Raw genomic sequence first — 19367 nt, forward strand, 5'->3', positions numbered from 1 at the left:
AGGCACGATTGCCCTGCCTTCCAAACACAGTGAAGTTATCCCCAACGTTGCTAATCATTGGCAGATGTTACATAAGTGGAGACGACCGCAAACATGACCCCCACGATGGCGCAGCTGCCGATGGAATAGCCCCACTTTGCTGCCCTTCCAGCCCGGTCAACTGTGGGGCTATCGTCTCTACCCCCACAGTGACTTTAATTGGATACGCTCTTCGCTGCACGACAGCTTCTTTTTAAGCAGCTCAACGTCGTCAAGCCGAAGCTGTGCAGCCCACAGTTGCCGCAAAATCCTCAGCCTCTCCCGACTGTCGCATTCTATCATGGATTCATAGCAACAACGCGAACAAGATGTCCGTTATTCTATGCACCGGTGGGTTTTCCTCTCATGCTATGTGATGTTGCGACCCCTTCTGAGAGATCCTATTTCGGTGCTGCTCGCTATTGACACGCCTGGCTGACATTGGGGTTCGATAATAGCGGGTTACGACCACACAATACGGTACGACAAGCCAGAATATCGAAATGCAGATTCTCTCGTATAAAGGGGCTAACACTCTTGCTCAGATTCTGGGAAGCTCTATCAGGCATCTGCTCCCGAACAATCCAACATCCTGATTCGCAGGTCAACCGACTCTGCATCTCACCAGACAAGCGCTACCTCGCTGCTGCCGGCCACCACACCGTAAAGCTTTTCGATATCCGATCGACCAACCCTGCGCCACTTCTTGTCTTCGAGGGCCACACGGGCAACATCACAGGTGTTGCATTCCACTGCGAGGGAAAATGGATGGTCACGAGCTCTGAGGATGGAACCGTCAAGATCTGGGAGACGAGGACTGGCACAATACAGCGCAGCTACAACCATGGATCCCCTGCGAATGACGTCGTAATTCATCCCAACCAGGGTGAAATCATCAGCTGTGACCGGGCTGGCAGCATCCGACTGTGGGATCTGGCCGAGAATACCTGCTCACACCAACTAATCCCAGAGGAAGATGTGTCTGTGACAAGTGTCACCGTGGCAACCGATGGGACCCTTCTCTGCGCCGCAAACACTGTTGTATGTGGATCTTTCATGTTCTCGTTTGAAGCTCGTGATAATGAGATGTGCTGACCTGCCGTTGAAGGGAAATGTCTTCGTCTGGCGACTCGAACAGCAATATGAGCGCACCACTCTTGTACCCCTAACCCAATTCTCAGCACACAGCAGTCACTACATCACCCGCATTCTCCTCTCGCCCGACGTCAAGAAATTGGCAACATGCAGCGCGGATCATACCGCAAAGATCTGGGAGGTCAAAGAGATGGAACCCCAGGGTCCAGATAGTGAACCACGACCGTTCCCTCTCGAAGCCACACTCACTGGCCACCAAAGATGGGTTTGGGACTGTGCCTTCAGCGCCGATAGTGCGTACCTCGTCACTGCATGCAGCGATCATTACGCTCGCCTTTGGGAGCTTCACAGTCAACAAATCATCAGACAGTACAACGGCCACCATCGTGGCGCCGTCTGCGTGGCCCTCAATGACTACTCGGAGGCCAGATAGGACGGGCCCTCGGAAAACTATTGCAAGGACGAATCACGCGGAGAACGCCGCAAAAGCAACTCGGGGTCAGGACAGCAAGACCAAGCTCAGAGGAGGCTCCAGCACCCCAGACAGAAACAACGGACAAAGTCTGGGACGAATTACAAGGCTGCGAGGAAAGCCAAGGATAAGTCGGGACCTTCATCAGCACCACCAACAGTACCAGCACCCGCGCCCGCTGGGCCACTGGTGACAGTAGAGGAAGCTACAGCTCGGGTTGGTGAGCTTGTTGTCACTCCCCAGGAATCGTTGTCACTCCCCAGGAATCCGCTTCTCCCGACGATGCGAGCGACGTGACCCCCATCACCCCCATGGAGAGCAAGAGATCATCATTCGTTGAGGTTATCGAGGGGCAGGTGAAGCGATCAGTTGCAGGGGAGTTTTGGTGAACTGATAATTTGGGGATACAACGACTATGGCTAAGAAGTATCAGCATATGCAGTGATTTTTCTTTCTTCGCAATCCATCAGAACACGCTCTGTAGGAATATGTACCAACAATAAGGTTGATCAGTTGTGACTGCGTTTTGCAGAGAGGGAAAGTCTGGGGGCTGCATTTGATGATAGCGATTGCGAAGAGTTTGGTGCCTACGGGGCAACCGGCAAAATAATTATCTGATTTCTGCAACTAGCAAGTAGCGACCAGTCGAATACATTGTAATCCTGGGAACATTTTGCCAAAGATTTTGTGGCTTGCACCTCGCTTTCCCATTATTTGGTTTGTAAACTATCTACAGCACATTCAACAAGCCGCCCATCAATCGCAACTCCATTTCTCCTCGCATGCAAACCCAAAACACAACACGAAAAAAACCCCTCCAAGTTTGCTTCCCATGCTTTTTCGATCGCCTCCACCAAACCCCTGACCAAAACCGGTCTATATTATAAGTACCTAGTTTTTATATCATCATACATAGGTCTCTCAAGCAGCGAAAATCACCATCCACCCCACCCATCGTCCCCATCATCATCCTTGGGCTTGGTATCAATCTTCTTCACCACAACTGGCTTACTCTTCACCGGCACTGTCGTCTTCTTTGCTGTCGTCGCAGTGGTAGTTTTACCCAACCCCTTCGGCAAAGCTTTACTCCCCCCCAACACTCCTCCCTTCTTCTTCTCCGCCTGCTGCGCCAACCACCCCGCGAAATCTGGCTCCGAGCCATCATCAAACGGTTTACTTAACGCCGTTGTCGTTACTGCAGATTTCTTCTTTGACGATGATGGCTCCGCAAACGTATTGTCGTTTAACTGATTGCTCGATATCGAGGCAGTCATCTTGTTCGGAGTGGATGTATCATCGTCGTCCATGTCGCCCATATCACCCCACGCGTCAAAGTCGGCACCATCATCGTTGTTGTCGTCCTCTGGGAAAAACAACTCGCCTGTTGTCGATGGGTTTCGGGTGAGGGGTGCTGATGGAGGAGGGGATTTAACTGTTTGCCGGTGGAGTGGCGAGGCAGAGGAGTTGGACGTGATGGGAGCTGCTGTTGATGGGCGCGAGGGAGGAGCAGACGAGGAAGCTGGGACAGAGGATGCCCCGTTGGAGGAAGTAATATCCCCTGCTGCAGCGGAGAGCTTGTTTGTAAAAGACGAAATGGCCCAGCCTGCCCAGCCGGCTGCTGCCTCTGCTTGGGGTGTGCCCATCCTGGGGTTCCCAGAGATCGCGCTTTCTGGTGGTAGAGCTGTCTCGGGCATGCTTTCGACTGCCTTCTTGATCCTTTGGACGTACACGTCCAGTGTCTTGACTGCTTGGTCTCGAATAAGCTTCTCCTTGTCGATGAGCGACGGGCAGATGGCTGGAAGAACGCGAGTCGCGCAGTCTTCGTCGGAGAAGTGCTCCGATGTGACAGACAGAGCCATCAGGGCAGCGTTTCGAGCATGAATGAATGGATCGCGAAGTGAGCGACTAAAGGCCGCTATGAGAACCTTGGAACGGGAAGAAGTCCCCAGATACTTGGCAATTTTCCCAAGACAAATCGTAGTATTTGTGCGAATACCGGGCTGCTCGTCATTGGCTGTTTTGGCCAAGTACTTTAGCAATTCGCCGTTGATAGTTCTATCGGAAAGTTTGGTGATGATTGTGAGGACAGACTTGAGTGTCTGTTCTCTGACAACTGGTGCTACATCTGTGAACCCCGTAACCTAGACTACGTCAACACCTGTTACCGCACCACTAGTTATGACTCTTAACTTACTATTTGTGGAAAGATCTTGTCATTGACTATTTTTTGCGAGAGCCTGTCAATCATGAGGGGCAAATTGTCAAGTAAGCACACCCTGATAGCTCTGTCAGGGTTCCCAAATAGTCGAAGAAGCACGGGAAGGACCTTGGCGTCAAAATCCTCATTCGATGACTTCGTGGCGATTTTCATGACGAGTCCGAAGGCTTTGGGACCGCCGCCTCCAAATTCCACTGATTTCAATAGCTCTGGCAAAACTTTCATTTTGAAAAAGTCCTCCGGAAAATCATCGGTGAGCTGATCGAGATCACTGCATCGCGTCAGGAAACGCTCGTTTTATGACTTGAAAAATCAAACACTTACTCAAGAAACGCTTCTCTTTCCTCCTCCGTCTTCACCCCGAGATTCTCAACTCCCTCGGTTAGTTTGATTAGAGGCGTGTCGAAGAACGACCCATTTCGACGGCCTTGTTCAAGGAAGTGAGCCACTGTGAGTCTGGCCTTGGGATTTGGGTTGGCGAGACGCTTATAGCTTGGGTGAAGACTGGGCGGTATATTCTTCGTCTGCCCAGCCTGGTCACTGCTGAAACTGCCATTGAAAATCTCGAAGATCAGCGCACCGAAGTTGTACGCATCTACAGCAGAGTGAGGATTGCGCTTGATCGCATCCCATCCCGATTTTGCTAGCTCAGGTGGTGTATACCGTCCTGAGTCTGGGACAAGACTGCCATATGTCTACATTCATGTCGGTTAGTCGGTCGCGCATTGGAGAGGAATCTCCAACCTACATAGATCACAGCCTCGTCATCTTTAACATTACTCAAAACCTCAAAACCACCAAGCTTCCACTCGCCACTTTCTGTTGTGTAAACAGAAGCGACCTTCAAGTTGCCATGGACTGACGAGGCCTCATCATTGATGAATTTGACGGTTCGCTGGGTCATTATCAGCATTACAAAACCCTGGATAGAAATATCACACAGTCGGATGAAACTAACCGCGATGCTGTAAAGACCCCATTTCGCCGTCTCAGGACTTAGACTCTTTCGTTTAACGTGCCACCGCAGAGGTACTAGGCGTTCCGTTGCGATGTATATATACGTCTCTGACTTTTTCAGACATTTCAGTATGAAGCAGTATCTGGGTTGTCGCGCAAGCTCGTACCTCGACTGTATCTAGCACCTTTACTACACCCGGGTGTCGTAGTGTTCGGAGCTTCTTCAGCGCATTTCTGGCGAGAGGGAGGGCGGATCGATTCGCAGCGATTTCGAATGAGAAGATACTGCAATCGGAACCATCTTCCTACTCCATAAATCTAGTCAGCTAAGGTGTGTTCTGTGGGTTTGTGCATACGGTAGAGAAAAGTTGGGTTGCGAAGCTTACCCGCCGAGTGCCATTGTACAGAGTCCATATAGAGGGGTCAAGGTCGACTTTATCGCCAAAATTATAGGGGAATGGCGGTCCCTTCGCTGCCATCGCTGAAGCGACGGCGGATTTGAGAAAGTCCATGCAGTTCTTCTGTATTCGGTGCAACGATTATTGCGATCGACTTCTTGGAGTATGGGAGGCTTGACAGAGATATCGCAGCTCGGGGATGGTGTAGTTGCTGAACAGCTGTCGGAAAAGGGGACTCCCTTCTGCGTAATCGCAAACCGCAATCTGTTATCGCGGGCGCTCTGCTGCCTTGCCAATGTGCGCTAACCCTAATACAGCAGGCGGAGTCGAAGCTTGTTACAGTTCTGCCGGGACCCGTTGCGCACGGGCCCTCATAACTCCGTCTACTAGGCTGCTGACTGCTGTTTCTTCGACAATTCCAATTCAAACCTTCCCCACGTTTTCATTCCTCAATCCAAACTGGCCTCGCATCTGAGCTCATTTCAGCTCTGTCCTGCCCCGACTTTATTGGTTCAGCTTGCCATCCCTATTTTCCATGGCACATGGTGTCGCGACTTGGATTGCTGAGGGCTGTGGTCGCCGGTCGGACGTAGAGGAACCACGAAGTTCGCACTCAGACCTAAGCGGAGTGGGAGCAAGATACAGATAGCCAAAAGGAAGCGACAGGACGGCAGTGTCAGTCAACAAGTCTACCTATTTCCGCACTTGTCTCTCAGGTAAGCTTCACTTCCATTTCCACCTCTCTCTTCACCTCTTTTACGTGTCAGTGATGAGCAATTGGTAAAAGGTTTGATAGCCGCGCGTGCTCTTCTGGTATTATGATTCTGGGTGATGGGGCCTTGCGCCTTGGCGCGTCTGTTGCCATGCTACTTCCTCCGCGCTACCTAGAGATTGTTGGCAATGTGCGGTTCGCATGGTGGCAGGAACATCGATGCTGGAGACCATGGTTTTCAGCACCACCGCTACACGGAGTCTCGACTTCACTCATCTCTACGAACAAGGGGCCAAAGGCTGTGGTGGACATCTGGCGGATGAAGTTCTCCGAACCTTGTCTGCCCTGCCTCGTCGCCCAACATGGACCATAAAACCGCTGAGCTGGCTGTATGATGACCAAACATAAACTGAAAAGACCTGAGGCACATGTCTTGTTTGATTTCTGGACCTCCCTGAAATCGTAGATAGTCTTTTTCTTGTATTGGCGCTAATCATCTCACATAGGTCATACTTAGGTCGACATCACGAACAAGCAGGACCCATGCCGCGGTGCAGGCGTTGCAAATTAGAAGCAACGCCCGACAAGGCTTTGTTTCGTTGTAGACTTTGCACTAGATGTTATCATTCTGCCTGTCATAGGCCACTACCGAAAGACCCAAGGTATGTTTTGCATCTTTATCTCCAAGCTTCCATCATTCCCCGGCATCTTGACAGCCTGCCACCTATTCGATACAACGCATAGCTAGCCATCCTAGATGGTAACCAAACCCTCGCTCCTGGTTGGCTGTCCTCTCCAAGCCCCCCCTCCATGTTATATGGAGTAGTGCCCCACTGATAGCATATTTTCCCGCGCCGCACAACTCACTCTATTGTTGCTTTACGTTCTTAATCTTAGCCCATCCTATCTCTCAGCATGCTCACCTCACTCCTAACCTCCAACCCCATTGACTAACCACGTTATCGGATAGTAATTGGGTCTGCAAAAACTGCAGTGGCCCGCCAGAGACGAAGAAACGCCAGTACTATGAGAAGTCGGCATTGGCACCCTCATCGTCTGCGCGGACCGTTTTGCGAGTCTTGACCTCGACAGCCTCCCATGAAGAGGGCTCACGAGAGGCCACCGCCGCCATGTCTGATTCACAGTCGTCTGCGCCCCGCCGTCCTCTTGTAAGTGAACGCGATGGGCCGAGTGACGTGGACAGCTGCCCATGGCCAGAATGCAATGCTCAAATCAATGTGAAGGAAGAGCCCATGTGCCCTGAGCACCTTCGACTTTTGAAAGGAAATAGCCGCCCTCGAGCGCCTGCTGCGCCCACGTCACTTCCCAGCGTGACCGCCAATTTGGCTCCGTCGTCAAAGCCAAACCCGAAAAAGACGCTGGAACGACCAGCTACGCTTATGCGTAAAACAGCCTCCTCCGGCTTTCCCCACTCCGACTCCAAGCACGGCGCACCACCATTCCTCCCGCCAAAGACCAAAGGGAGCTCGTCCTCTCTACCTCCAGAGCAGAGGCCAGTGATCAACACGATGGCTTCGACGGCAGTGGCCTCTGCTCGGTCCCAACTTTCACCGGCGCCAGCCCGCGCCTATACCGCGCCCATAAGCCCTACTTTGTTGAAAGATATGGAGCCTCCAAAAAAGCGACAAAAGATTTCCCCAATCCTGTCGCAGTCAAATGAGTCTAGGCTCAACGGGGCAGGTGCGTCTGCAGACTCGCTCTCTGCTCCGGATTCCCCAGAAAAGCGGCCAGAAAAGGAGCGGAGGACGAATCTGAAGCAGAGTAAGCCGAGTGCGAAAGAACCTGTCAGAAAAATGGCGCCTATGAGGGCCCTTAAGTTCGCCGACGAGCCAGATAATGACCTTGCACGCCCATCTGTCAGTGGGACTACGGCAACGTCACCAATCAATGGCTCAGCGGAGGTTCTTTCCCAGCGGAATCCTCCCTCTAGATCGGTCTCCTTGAATCTGGATCAAGGGGGTCACATTGACCGAAGGGAGATTGACTCTAGTCTCCCCCCTCATCCTAGCAAACCCACTTTGACATCTCGTCACGAGTCGCTGGAGATATTTGCCACTACGTCCAGTGTCGGGCCCAGTTCTCATCAACCGAGGACGGACTACTTTTTCCTGGAGAAGACGCCCTCAACAAGTAAGCGTGACGATTCTTCAGAGTCCCCTCCAATACCTCCTACAGAGACAAACCACTCTACGGCAAACAACGTAAGCACTCCACCGAGGGTGAAAAAAACCAAGAAACTCGTCATCACTACCAAGGCGCGACCGCCAGCCAAGGCGACTCGTCCGGTCACTCCAACAGATCTAGACTACTTCATATACTCTCAGCCAGGGGCGTCCACCCCGCCTCCCGGCTTGGAGATTCCAGGCCTCAACAAACCCCCTCCGGCCTCGCCGTCTGCTTTCTCATCGACAGTCTCGCAGCAGCCACCAAAGGCAAAACCAGTAGAAGATGAGCCTCTCGCTCTGGACATCGATCCCAGAATACACTACCCGCGAGCTCATTCTCTAGCATGGCACGCGATGAAGGCCCAGGAGATCGAAGCTCGGGGGACGAGAAAGCAGCGGTTTGGCAAGGCGGCACAAAGTCTGAAAAAGCAGATGGAAGCGCAGGCTGAGTTGAATATACCTTGGGAGGAGACCTTACCTGATATTATTCAGGAAAACCCGGCTTGGGTGGGGGCGTTGAAGAGCCTGAGGGGCATAATGCCTACACCGGCAGTGGAAGCTGAGGGTGGAGGAGACCCGATGGATCTCTGCACGAATGAGGCGATTGTAAAATCTGCGAATGGGAGTGGGACGAGTGGTCCTGTGGTCAATGGAGTGGAGAGAAAGATACGAAAGATGAAGAGGACGGGGAGCGGGCTGAGCGTTGTGAGTCGAGATGGGGTTTTGAGTTTTGGGGACCGGAACGGGCAAGGGAGCGGAAGTGTAAATGGGAGCTTTGAGCCGAGCGAGTATGGTATGAACTGACTGAGAGAAAACACGATTCGTGTATAAGGTTATTGGGCTGAGTTATCGGCGGGCTGCTGTACAAAGCTTGGTGTCGGGGAGGGAGGGACTCGGAGGGGACCAGAAAAGGAGTTGTAAGCATGTTTGGCATCACATTCACAGGCGAGAGGAATGGCTGACGCGGTGTTTTCTTGACACAGTATACATTTTTTTTGTCGTCGAGCGAAGTCTAGCAAGACATGGGCTATTCTTATAGGAGTACGGGGGGGTGGTTTTCTATTTCCACGGTTTCGTCAAAGCATAGCTGCATTGGAGGGGCGTCTAGTTAATTGAGTTTATCTTGTTTTTATGTCGTTCTGTGATTTGGGAAGATAGCGTACATGGCTGAGAGGAGCATAGCGACTGCATTGTAGTGGAGCAGGTATAGGTGATAAGACACGAGATAGTCAAATCGATATGCGTGAGAGGAGAGGCTGAGCTGAGAGCTAGGTGCCTGTAATAGTCTTATCGCGACTACATGCGACTCTCTCCCAGCTCCATAGAACAAGACTATAATTTCCCAGGCGTAAAAATAGCAGTAGAATAGTCTCGCACCGACTAACTAGCGCTCACCGAATTGAAATTTATCTAGCATAGCTCTCGAAGTTGCACAGTGTGGACGCGCAGAATGGAGCGAGCCATCGGTCTTGTAGGACACACGCACACTGTGCCGTAAGAAACACCTAGTCCCAATGACCTACATAGGTAAATCATGCTTGACAACGACCACCGACAGTACAATACAAAATATCATTTCTACTGCTTGTAGGTTAGGATATCCCCCGCCCCTCTCCCCAACGTCTATAACAAGGCTGCAACAACGCACCTCATTTCCCGCCGGAAGTTTGTACCGCGACACCAACGACTAGAACTGACACCCGACTAAAAAAGCCCTCTACTTTCAGTGAGCTTTCCAAATGAGAGAGCATTGGAGCAACAGCCCGACAGTTAGTTAAACTTGTAAAACCCTAGATACATAGCTCTCGCTAGCCGACCAACCGTCACCAATCTAACCGGCTGTATATCGGTCTCACAGAGAACAACTACCAAAAAAAAGATGCGACCCAACACACAAGCAAACGCAATCAAACCTTTCGATATGTTCTTTCATTTCCATCTACAATGAGAACTTGGTATTATTTACAAAACAAAAAAAAAATCGAAAAAACCACAAACTTTATCAATCTCAAATTCCAGACCGTATATATCCATCCGCACACGCCTCCTCCAATTTGTGATGCCAACCAACCAGAGAGTCCCCCTCACCAAACCGAATTTTTAGTTGACCCCCAGATAGCCACCATGCAAAACAAACAAAAGGAAATGAATATCTCGTAAACTCGCTCGCTTGCTTTCGTATAATGCACACCCACCCCCCTCTTAGACACCACCTCCCGTCTAAACCGAAGCACTCTTACTCAACAGATTCAACGCGCTCCCCGCCAAAATAAACCCAGCCTGGTCCTTGCTAACCTGGTGCTTGACAGGGACCAAAAACTCCTCACCGGTACCCTTCTTGGTAACCTTGAGCTGGACCTCGCCCTGTCCACCATTCTGGAGCATGTCATACAAGCCCACAGTAGCAACCTCGTCACCGGCAGCAATCTTATCATAATCCTGCTCGTTGGCTAGCGTCAGGGGGACAACGCCCTGCTTCTTGAGGTTGGTTTCGTGAATGCGGGCGAATGACTTGCACACGATGATCCTGGCGCCGAGGTAGCGGGGCTGCAGAGCGGCGTGCTCGCGGGCGGAACCCTCGCCGTAGTTGTGCTCGGCGACCACGAGCCAGGGCTGGTTGCGCTCCTTCCAGAGCTTGGCCAGCTCGGGGATGGTGTGCTTGGATCCGTCGAGATCGTAGGCGACGTTGACCTCGTCCGTCTCAGCGTTGACGGCCGTGTTGAGGGTGTTGGCCGAGATGTTGGGGAGGTGGCCTTTGTACTTGAGCCAGGGGCCGGCGGCGGAGATGGTGTCGGTTGTGCACTTGCCCGATACCTTGACCAAGACCTTGAGGCCGGAAAGGTCAGAGTTGGGGAAGGGCTCAAAGGGCTCGAGAAGGGCAAGACGCTCCGAGGTGGGAGAGATGGCGACCTTTTCGTTGGGGTTGGGGGGCTGGGAGGCGACCTTAAAGACGTCCTTGCCAATGTCGAAGGGAGTCTTGGGTCCCTCGAGACCGTGGGGAGCAGGGAACTTGAACTCCTTGCCATCGGGGGTGGTAAGGGAGTCGGTTACGGGGTTGAAGGTGGTGGAACCGGCGTAGGCCATGGCGGTAACGATCTCGGGCGAGGCGAGGAAGTTCATGGTGTCTAGGTTACCGTCGTTACGGCCGCGGAAGTTACGGTTGTAAGAGGTGAGAATGGCGTTGACTGTGCCCTTCTCGACACCATCCTGACGCTTCCACTGACCAATGCAGGGACCGCAGGCATTGGACAGCACAATGCCGCCGGCCTTTTCGAAAGTCTGAAGGGTGCCGTCTCTCTCGAGGGTGGCACGAATCTGCTCACTGCCAGGAGTGACGTAGAAATCAGCCTTGGGCTTCAGTCCAGCCTCCTCAGCAGCCCTCACAATGCTTTCGACACGGGTCATGTCCTCATACGAGCTGTTGGTGCAGCTACCAATGAGACCGGCCGAAAGCTTCTCGGGCCACTTCTGCTCCTGAACTGTGCTCTTGAATTGGGACAGGGGAGTGGAAAGATCGGGAGTATGGGGACCGTTGATATGGGGCTCGAGCTTGGACAGGTCGATTTCGATGAGTTCGTCGTATTGCGCACCCTCGTCGGCCTTGAACCTGAAGTACGCATCCTCAGAGGCGCCCGCGCCAGGGAAGTTCTGGAAAGCGGCAGCATTCTTGACAGCCTGCTCTCTGCGAGTAGCCTCGAGGTATCTGGCTGAGGCCTCGGTGTAGGGGAAGATGGAGGTGGTGGCACCAATCTCAGCGCCCATGTTGCAAATGGTAGCCATACCAGTGCAGCTCAGTGTCTCAACACCAGGACCCAAGTACTCGACAATGTAACCAGTACCGCCACGGACTGTCAAGAGGCCAGCCAGGTGCAGGATCAGATCTTTGGGAGAAGCCCAGTTGCTAAGCTTACCGGTGAGTCTGACACCAAGGACCTTGGGAGCCTTGAGTTCCCATGGAGCACCGACAAGAGCCTCGACGGCATCGGCACCACCAACACCAATGGTGATAGTAGACAAGCCACCGGCGTTGGGGCTGTGCGAATCGGTACCGAGCATCATCAAACCGGGGATGGCGTAGTTCTCCAAGACAGTCTGGTGAATGATACCAGCACCCGGAGCCCAGAAATCCAACCCGTACTTCTTGGCAGCCGACTCAAGGAAGTCAAAGACCTCGTGGTTGGTCTGAATACCAGCTTGCAAATCGTCATCGGCACCTTTGCTACCCACGATCAGGTGGTCGCAGTGAATACTCGCGGGAATGGCGGTCTGGGGGAGGTTGCATGACATGAACTGCAAGAGAGCCATCTGAGCCGAGGCGTCCTGCATGTTGACTCTGTCAGGCTTGAGCTTGAGGTTCGCCTTGCCTCTGATATCGCGGCCATTGTTGGTGTTGTTGAGGAGGGACTCCTCGACATTGTCGAGATGGCTGTAGAGGATCTTCTCGGCCAGGGTCAGCCGCTGGGCGCCCAGCACTCTGCGGACCTCCGTGTACTTGCTGTGCAGCTTCTCGTATGTTGGTGGGAGGGAGGTGATATTGGAGTATTGTCTCGAGCCCGCTGCTTGGCGAAGCTGCTGGGTTTGGAAGGCCCTCTGCAATTAGTCACATATGTTAGCGGCGAGTCTCTTTTGTCTCTCCCTGGAAGAGGAAACATACTCTCAGGGCAACGCCCGAGCGGCTCGCAAGGTCGATTGGCCTCATGATTTATGGTCTGGTTCGCCAAGTTCGTCCAGCTCGGCGGGGTGTGTCGAGGGGAGAAGAAAATATTTATGACTGTCCAAATCTTTGCCGGTTGCGCCATCCGCCACGGCAGTCTCTTGGTGGCCCGTTTCAGGGGTCTTCCGATAGCGGAACCGTGCTAAAATCCGGGGTAGTTTACAGGCTTGATTTGCAACTGTTGCCCTGGAATTCGACTCTGCCTGATGGGTATTCTCCTGTAACGCTGTTCCTATACGCAAGATATGACGGCGTTTCTGAACAATGTCTGTTGTTATACAATCTCTTGTCTAGAGAGGCATCGCACTTCGTCTTTGAAGGTGCCCAAATCGACCCTAGTCCGTATCGGAGACCTACATCATGGCTCCACGCCAGGGCGATAGCAACAATTGACCAATCACATCGCAGATAATGCTAATCTTCGAATTGACTGACACCAGGTGTGAGGGCTTCTGGAAGTTTACTTGAGTGATAGTAAGCGAACTGTATAGATAGTAATATCCGTCTCCAGGTTCTTCAACCACTACCTCGCTTTGCCTAGTTACAATCGTAAAGCTCGAGCTTGTGTCCAGCTTAGGGGTTCTCCTCCTACTCTACCTTAAAAAATGTAGCACAGAGTTGATGGAGACATTATGTGGTAGAGTTTGCAAAGGGAGAACTCTTTGACGGACAGTTTGGAAGTCGAAATTATTACCGTCACAGGCCTTATGCAAAACAAAGTGCAAAAATGAATGATTCCCTGGAAGGTAAAGGAAAAAGCAAAATAGATTGATGAGGGTGGGATTCGAACCCACGCCTCTTGCGAGACCAGGAGATTTGGACCCTCGAAAGGGTTCAAGCGGAATTCAGGTGAACCTGAACCTGGCGCCTTAGACCGCTCGGCCACCTCACCATCTGATGGTTTTGATATAAAATTGGGCTCAATTGTGGGCTTTTGTATGGGGAAAGCCTACTGCTAGTGGGTGCTCGTGAATAAGGTAGAAGCTGAAAAGCCAGTGGAGAATAAAATGTTGAGTAGATATGAAGTAAGACAACAAGACGGTTACCAACGGGTCAGTTTTTTTGAAGTCACATCACAGCTGAGAATGAAATTTGGGGCCCAAGAACAGCAAGTCGATATTGCCATTGCTATAATATCTGAGCCTCAATGCAACGCTCTAGATCGATACACGACATTGGACTTGGTTGTAGCTTGACAGAAAATACGAGGATATCAAAGATATGATAACAGCCAAGCATACCACTTGGGGAGGTCGGTGCAAGTTACACAGCAAGTCGGGCCGCAAGAAACCGTTCTGCCATGTCCGTGACGGAGCACTTTATATGTCTGATAAGGCCGGGATGCAGAAGCACATGCGAATGGACCTCCGATGAGATTAAGAAAAAACCGCTCTGGCAGACGGGCACCACGTCGCCGGTCAATCTAGCTGACGGGCAATTGGTCCGGCGGCATAACACAGGTCACAATGTCTGACGTTAGGTGTGGAGACTCCTACTTGGTATAAGGGCACTGAAGACAATGTGATAGGTCTTTTAAAGATAGCTGAGACCAATCTCCTCTGCAAAGAAACGAGCTCTGTACCGCGTAAAAGCCTCGGAAGCATCAAATCAGATCGTGATATCACAGAAACCTATATGCAGAGAAGATGCATAATAAGGCAGCCTCGAGCCGTGTTGAAGGTTGACGTGCTCATGAGCCATAGGATATTGAATGTGCCGAAGTATTGCTTTATGTTGGTACGGATATTGGTTTGTTCGTGACATCAAGAGGTGGGTTGGTTGTCCTGTGATGCGAGTACAAGGGTGATCGAGCTTCATCCTTGGCCGTCATTCTCGATGGGGACAGTCGCGAATCGAGATGGCAGTTGTCAGTGGTCAGTTGTCAGTGGTCAGTGGTCAGTGGTCAGTGTCAGGGAACGATCAGCTCCTTGTGAGGTGATCAATGAGCTTCTGAAGCTCCACTATTTCGAGACGGAAAGACGGTCCCCAGCTGCTGACCTGTGTGCCAGTCAGAAGCATGAAAAAATTGGCAGCTTTGGCGGGCAGTCGCCTTGGCGCACGGACTGACATGGGGCAGTCAGCGGCCAGGAGCCTGAGCCACCCTTTTCGACTTCCAGTTCCCAGATCCCCAATTCCAACTCCATCCCGTTCGAAGGAAGGAAAAAAAAAAGCGACAGCTCTCAGCTTCAGGCCTTCTTGTGCCTGCCCCTTCCCCCTTCCCCCAGTCCACCGGCCCTTTCCCACGCCACAGGGCTCCTGTCAAATCCACTCTGCCTGGTTGCTGTCTACCAGAAGAGTGTCAGAGGAGTTAGCTCGCCTCTGTCTTGTCACCTGGCCGCTTTCGCTCCAGAGCAAAAGCAGCCTGCAACGAAACACCATACCAAATTTCACAGGAGCACGGTCACTTTTCTTGGTTTGCAAAGTTGAGACCTGGACAGCCCTGCTTGCTCAGGTTTGGACTTCCCCAGCCAGACCGCGATCGACTCTGGGGATCCTGCCCTGCCGTTCCCTCTTGACAGGCCGCAGTTGCGCTTTGCTCCATCGCCCAACTGTGACGTACGGCCTGCGTCTCGGATCCAACTCGAGTTTGTTCCCATCGACTCTGCACCGCAGGACGGTTCCGGCTGCAGGTGTTCTGACTCTTTGCTCCCGACGACCCAACAGCCCGGCATCACCAGCAAACAAACGCATGCCCTCGAAGCGGCCCGGGCGCTAATATCACGATTCCCTGCTCTCCCAGCTCCGACTGTCGCCATCCTCCAAGATCTATCCCCGACCTCACACCCGGTCCCACACAATGGCTGCGGTAACCCGACGGAAAAAAACCATCGGTCAACGTCGTCGTATCGAGGACGACGGAGACGAAGAGGCCGGCCCTGGCCTTGACCTCGACGATGACTCCCTCACGGACCCATCGAGCGACGAGCACGACCCCGCCGACGATAGTGATACCAGCAACGTCGATGAAGTGTCGCCGAGGCTGTTGAGTGCTCGCAAGGCACTGGGTAACGGGTCCGCTAAACGTGTATATCGCCATAAACCAGATGTTGTTGTTAGCAAGGACAGCGCTACCAAGAAGCCTGAGCCCGTCATCGCTGGCGCGGATGTCATGCTGGAGGGCCTGACCTTGGTCGACAAGGAAAACAGAGCAGAGGAACTGGAGTTTGACGACATAAAGACAGATACGAAGCCTGCCACGGCCCCCTCTGTGAAGGATTCGGCGCCGGTCATAGTGAGCTCGACTTCGATTCCAGGTCAACAGCCGCGAACTTCGCTGCAAGATCAGAAGCGGCGGGAGCATGATGAATACAGGAAGAAAAGGGATGAGGATCCAACCTTTGTACCCAACAGGGGCAACTTCTTCTTGCACGACCATCGTCATGCCGGTCCAGCTGCCAATGGGTTCCGTCCATACTCCCGTCAGCCATTGCGTGGCCGGGGAGGAGGTCGTGCGGGGGCATTTGGTAGAGAGTTCATTCCCATGAAGTATGTTATATGGATCCGCACGATACCTTGACGCTCTACACGGATGCTAACAATGCTTTCCAGCCCTTTCCAAAACCCCTCTGATCCCACCACACGAGGACCTTGGCAGCATGATATGCATGAACAGGTTGCCGAGCACCCTCCGCCAGCGCCCTACCGGCCATCACGCTACCGTCCAGACCCTGAAGGGCCTGCCAATGGCAATGGTGTGATTCCATACGCGCCAGCGCCAGAGAGTCCTATCAACCGTAACATGTCATCAGAGAAAGTCTTGGGCACGGTAACTGTCCGGGTGTACCTCCCAAATGTTTTCGATGGGCCCAAGTTGTTTCCTGGTCTAGTGCTGAAGGCCTACACCAAGTTGCCCGACCACCGGCCCCCCCTTCGCCGAGACAAACCCGTCCGAATCTCGCTGCCGTACCATTCCTCGCCGGTTATGCCTCGCTATATATATCCAAACCCAGATCGATCCTTCATCTTCATCCCAAGGGCGCTGCGGCCTAACCAGCAGCGGACCCGGGGCAAAGGTCCTCGATCGATCATGGGATCTGGGCCATTTTCTCGGAGAACAAGTGTATGGGGAGGGAGCATATATGGAAGCATGTACTCACCCAGCGTTGCGATGAGTCGTCGTTCTTCCATTGCGCATGATATGGGACGTGATTTCATGCTTTCGCCCACTGGATCTGCGATCTCGAGACCGCCTCTGCCTGCTGATGCCAACAAACCTGTTGTACGACTGCCACCCTTCGCTCAGGCTCAGGCCCCGGCCCCCATCATGCAAGCTCCAGCTCCAGCTTCAGCTTCAGCATCTCAGCCAACACAATCGGATGGTGCTGAGAAGGTTGGTCCGTCTGCGGAGTCGTCTATCAACGCTCTGCCCCAGCCACAAACGCACCCTCTCCCCCAAAGGCCTGCTTTCCAAGAAAACAAGCCCAATTCGATCCCAATGCATCAGCCCCGTCCCCAGAAGGCAGTTTCTATTGACAACATCGAGTCTCCTGTTCGACAGAACGCCAATGCGCCTGCCCCGTATCAGCAAGCTTTCCTTCACCAGGTCCCGCCCCAGATACCTAATGGCTTTCCCCCGGACGTCCACGCCCGCCACCCTTCCTACCAGTCTCAGCTCTCGGCTACACCATTGTCACAAATTCCAGAGCGTGCGATTCATGCTGCTCCGTTCCAGCCAAACACGTTTGGCCAGCCCGGCTATTATGCTCAGCCATATCCTGCGATGCAGCCACAACAGGGTTACTACTACCCACAAGGCTATCCGCCCGCCAATATGGCGCCCAATGCCAACGCACCTAGTTTTGTGCCAGCAGGCCCACCAGCTCCGCCCCCCATGAACTACGCTGCATCTGCTCAGAGTGATGTTCCCAATGCTCAGGCTCCTGGACAAGCACCGACCCCCCACCTGGTGACGCAGGAAGTCAATGGCACTGTTTATTATTTCAATGCCAACGACATTCCTTCTGTCCCCGGATATGCACCATTTCCTCCCGCTCAGCCGTTTGCTCCTGGCATGGTTCCTGGGCCTGACGCATATTATTACCAGCAGCCTGCCCCCGGAATGGTCTACTATCCTCAGTAGGTAGGAGGAGGAGTGGCATTCACACCGGCTACCACAGGCCTTCTTGTTGGCACTGTCATAGTGCCCAACGCGGTGGAGGCAACACCGCCACCACAGCAAATCGAAGTCCTGTAACGACCGGCAGGAGAGGCCAATGGCTGAAGGGAATAATTCTTTTCTGGACAGGAATAACGAGCCGACGCTTTACCAACTTCTTCTTTCTATCACGTCAGCTGTTTAACATGTTAGAAGTTGAACATCTTTTGCCGCCTTAATTACCTAGAAAATGTCGGCGGTCTATGCTATTCAGCTTTATCTTTTGAGTTTCTTTTTGTGTGGCATTGTTGCCCTGCTTGTTTTGCCCAAGTGTTTGTTACCTTTTACCTTGGACGGGCTTGCATTAGCTTTTCTTGTTTGGCTTGTTGTAGCTTTGATCTGGAATTGCGGATTCTCCTATGGGGGCTTCTTGAGCTTTTACTTTTCTGGCGAGCTACACAATCTTCTACGCTGCTTGGGCGATTGTTTGTACAAGGCGGTGGTCTGACTTTTTTGGTCGATTTCTAGTGGACGAGCTGGAAAAATCAACACGGAGGGAGGAATGGTAAAGCGGGATGGGATGGAAACTGAGTGGAGGAAGATGAGGGCTTATGACATGGAAGATATCACGGTGATGCGGGGTATGGGTTAGGAGTTATCGACTTCGTGTGTGCGTATGGAAATGATATTAAACGAGGCGAGTGTTGGGAAACGAGGGGCCAAGATGGGTGGACAGATGTAGGATGGTAGTGGTTATTGAGGACAAGGAGGGAAAGGAGAAGGGAAAAGGTGCATTCGGCGCATCACAACATCCAACACATTTGCCCTTTTTTAACCACGGACATGTTAACCCGCTATCAGCTTAGTTGGAAGAAAGAACGGAACACGTTGTTTGTCGGTGGTGTGTTGATCCTTGGTTATTCTGCGCTGCTATTCACTGTGCTTTTCCGAGTGTGTTTTGTTGTTTGCTGTTGTTGCTTAAGGGACGTCGTGTGTTAGGGGCATTTTTGCAAGGCGTTTATAGGGAGTGAAAGGGGGCGGTTATCTGTCTTTGCATAGCGCTTTGCCTTTCTCTGTGACTTGGTCATTATGCTGTTGTGGTGCGGGAAAGATAAGAAAAAGAAGCAAATGTAGAACTCTTTTCTTTGTAATCATTACATTGGGTGGCTGGCGGTTTTTCGACTTGCGATGGGAACAAAAGTTGAGACTGGAGTTTGGATTTTGGTTGAAGTCTCTCATGAGCTGAGAGAGAAGACGACCAGCACGCTCATTATAATTCTGATTATATATAAACATTTTCTGCACTTTTTTTTCTCTTTCACTTTTGGCAGATGTATATAACACTTGTTCAAGTGATGTTTTTGGTGCCAAACAACAGTGTTTTTCCACACTGCGTTGAGCACAGCCTCAGGAGCTCATTTCGTGCAAGTGAAGCAGTGAGGTGATCCCTGTTGTGCTGTGTTATGTTGCGTGGCATTTCATTCCATCCGGTCGATGACTCT

General features: G+C 52.3%; 5 protein-coding genes and 1 non-coding gene across 6 annotated transcripts; 4 read left to right on the plus strand and 2 right to left on the minus strand.

Moving 5' to 3' along the window:
• Positions 1-229: 229 nt before the first annotated feature.
• Positions 230-2277, plus strand: LST8 (TOR complex subunit lst8). Its single transcript, XM_062944942.1, has 4 exons — positions 230-369; positions 477-498; positions 564-1059; positions 1127-2277. The coding sequence occupies exons 1-4, from the start codon at positions 348-350 to the stop codon at positions 1544-1546; spliced, it is 960 nt and encodes a 319-aa protein (XP_062803825.1). The 5' UTR covers positions 230-347; the 3' UTR covers positions 1547-2277.
• Positions 2278-2282: 5 nt separating this feature from the next.
• CEX1 (Nuclear aminoacylation-dependent tRNA export pathway component) lies at positions 2283-5614 on the minus strand. Its single transcript, XM_062944943.1, has 7 exons — positions 5147-5614; positions 4928-5065; positions 4762-4872; positions 4552-4698; positions 4128-4498; positions 3780-4074; positions 2283-3726 (listed from the first exon to the last, which is right to left on the minus strand). The coding sequence occupies exons 1-7, from the start codon at positions 5270-5272 to the stop codon at positions 2521-2523; spliced, it is 2394 nt and encodes a 797-aa protein (XP_062803826.1). The 5' UTR covers positions 5273-5614; the 3' UTR covers positions 2283-2520.
• Positions 5615-6232: 618 nt separating this feature from the next.
• QC764_212380 (uncharacterized protein) lies at positions 6233-9451 on the plus strand (the record flags this gene model as incomplete). The annotated part of the gene is made up of 4 exons (XM_062944944.1): positions 6233-6259; positions 6512-6532; positions 6893-7039; positions 7115-9451. The coding sequence occupies 4 exons, from the start codon at positions 6233-6235 to the stop codon at positions 8858-8860; spliced, it is 1941 nt and encodes a 646-aa protein (XP_062803827.1). The 3' UTR covers positions 8861-9451.
• Positions 9452-9969: 518 nt separating this feature from the next.
• On the minus strand, positions 9970-13725 carry ACO2 (aconitate hydratase). The gene is made up of 2 exons (XM_062944945.1): positions 12711-13725; positions 9970-12646 (listed from the first exon to the last, which is right to left on the minus strand). The coding sequence occupies exons 1-2, from the start codon at positions 12753-12755 to the stop codon at positions 10277-10279; spliced, it is 2415 nt and encodes an 804-aa protein (XP_062803828.1). The 5' UTR covers positions 12756-13725; the 3' UTR covers positions 9970-10276.
• QC764_0044220 lies at positions 13540-13662 on the plus strand. The gene has a single exon. It is a non-coding gene; the product is annotated as a tRNA-Leu (tRNA).
• A 940-nt stretch (positions 13726-14665) lies between the features above and the next one.
• On the plus strand, positions 14666-19255 carry QC764_212400 (uncharacterized protein). Its single transcript, XM_062944946.1, has 2 exons — positions 14666-16256; positions 16320-19255. Exons 1-2 carry the CDS (start codon positions 15568-15570, stop codon positions 17848-17850), a joined length of 2220 nt encoding a protein of 739 aa, XP_062803829.1. The 5' UTR covers positions 14666-15567; the 3' UTR covers positions 17851-19255.
• Positions 19256-19367: the final 112 nt, after the last annotated feature.

The sequence above is a fragment of the Podospora pseudoanserina genome, chromosome 2 (assembly GCF_035222485.1).
Source record: "Podospora pseudoanserina strain CBS 124.78 chromosome 2, whole genome shotgun sequence".
Lineage (NCBI taxonomy): Eukaryota > Fungi > Ascomycota > Sordariomycetes > Sordariales > Podosporaceae > Podospora > Podospora pseudoanserina.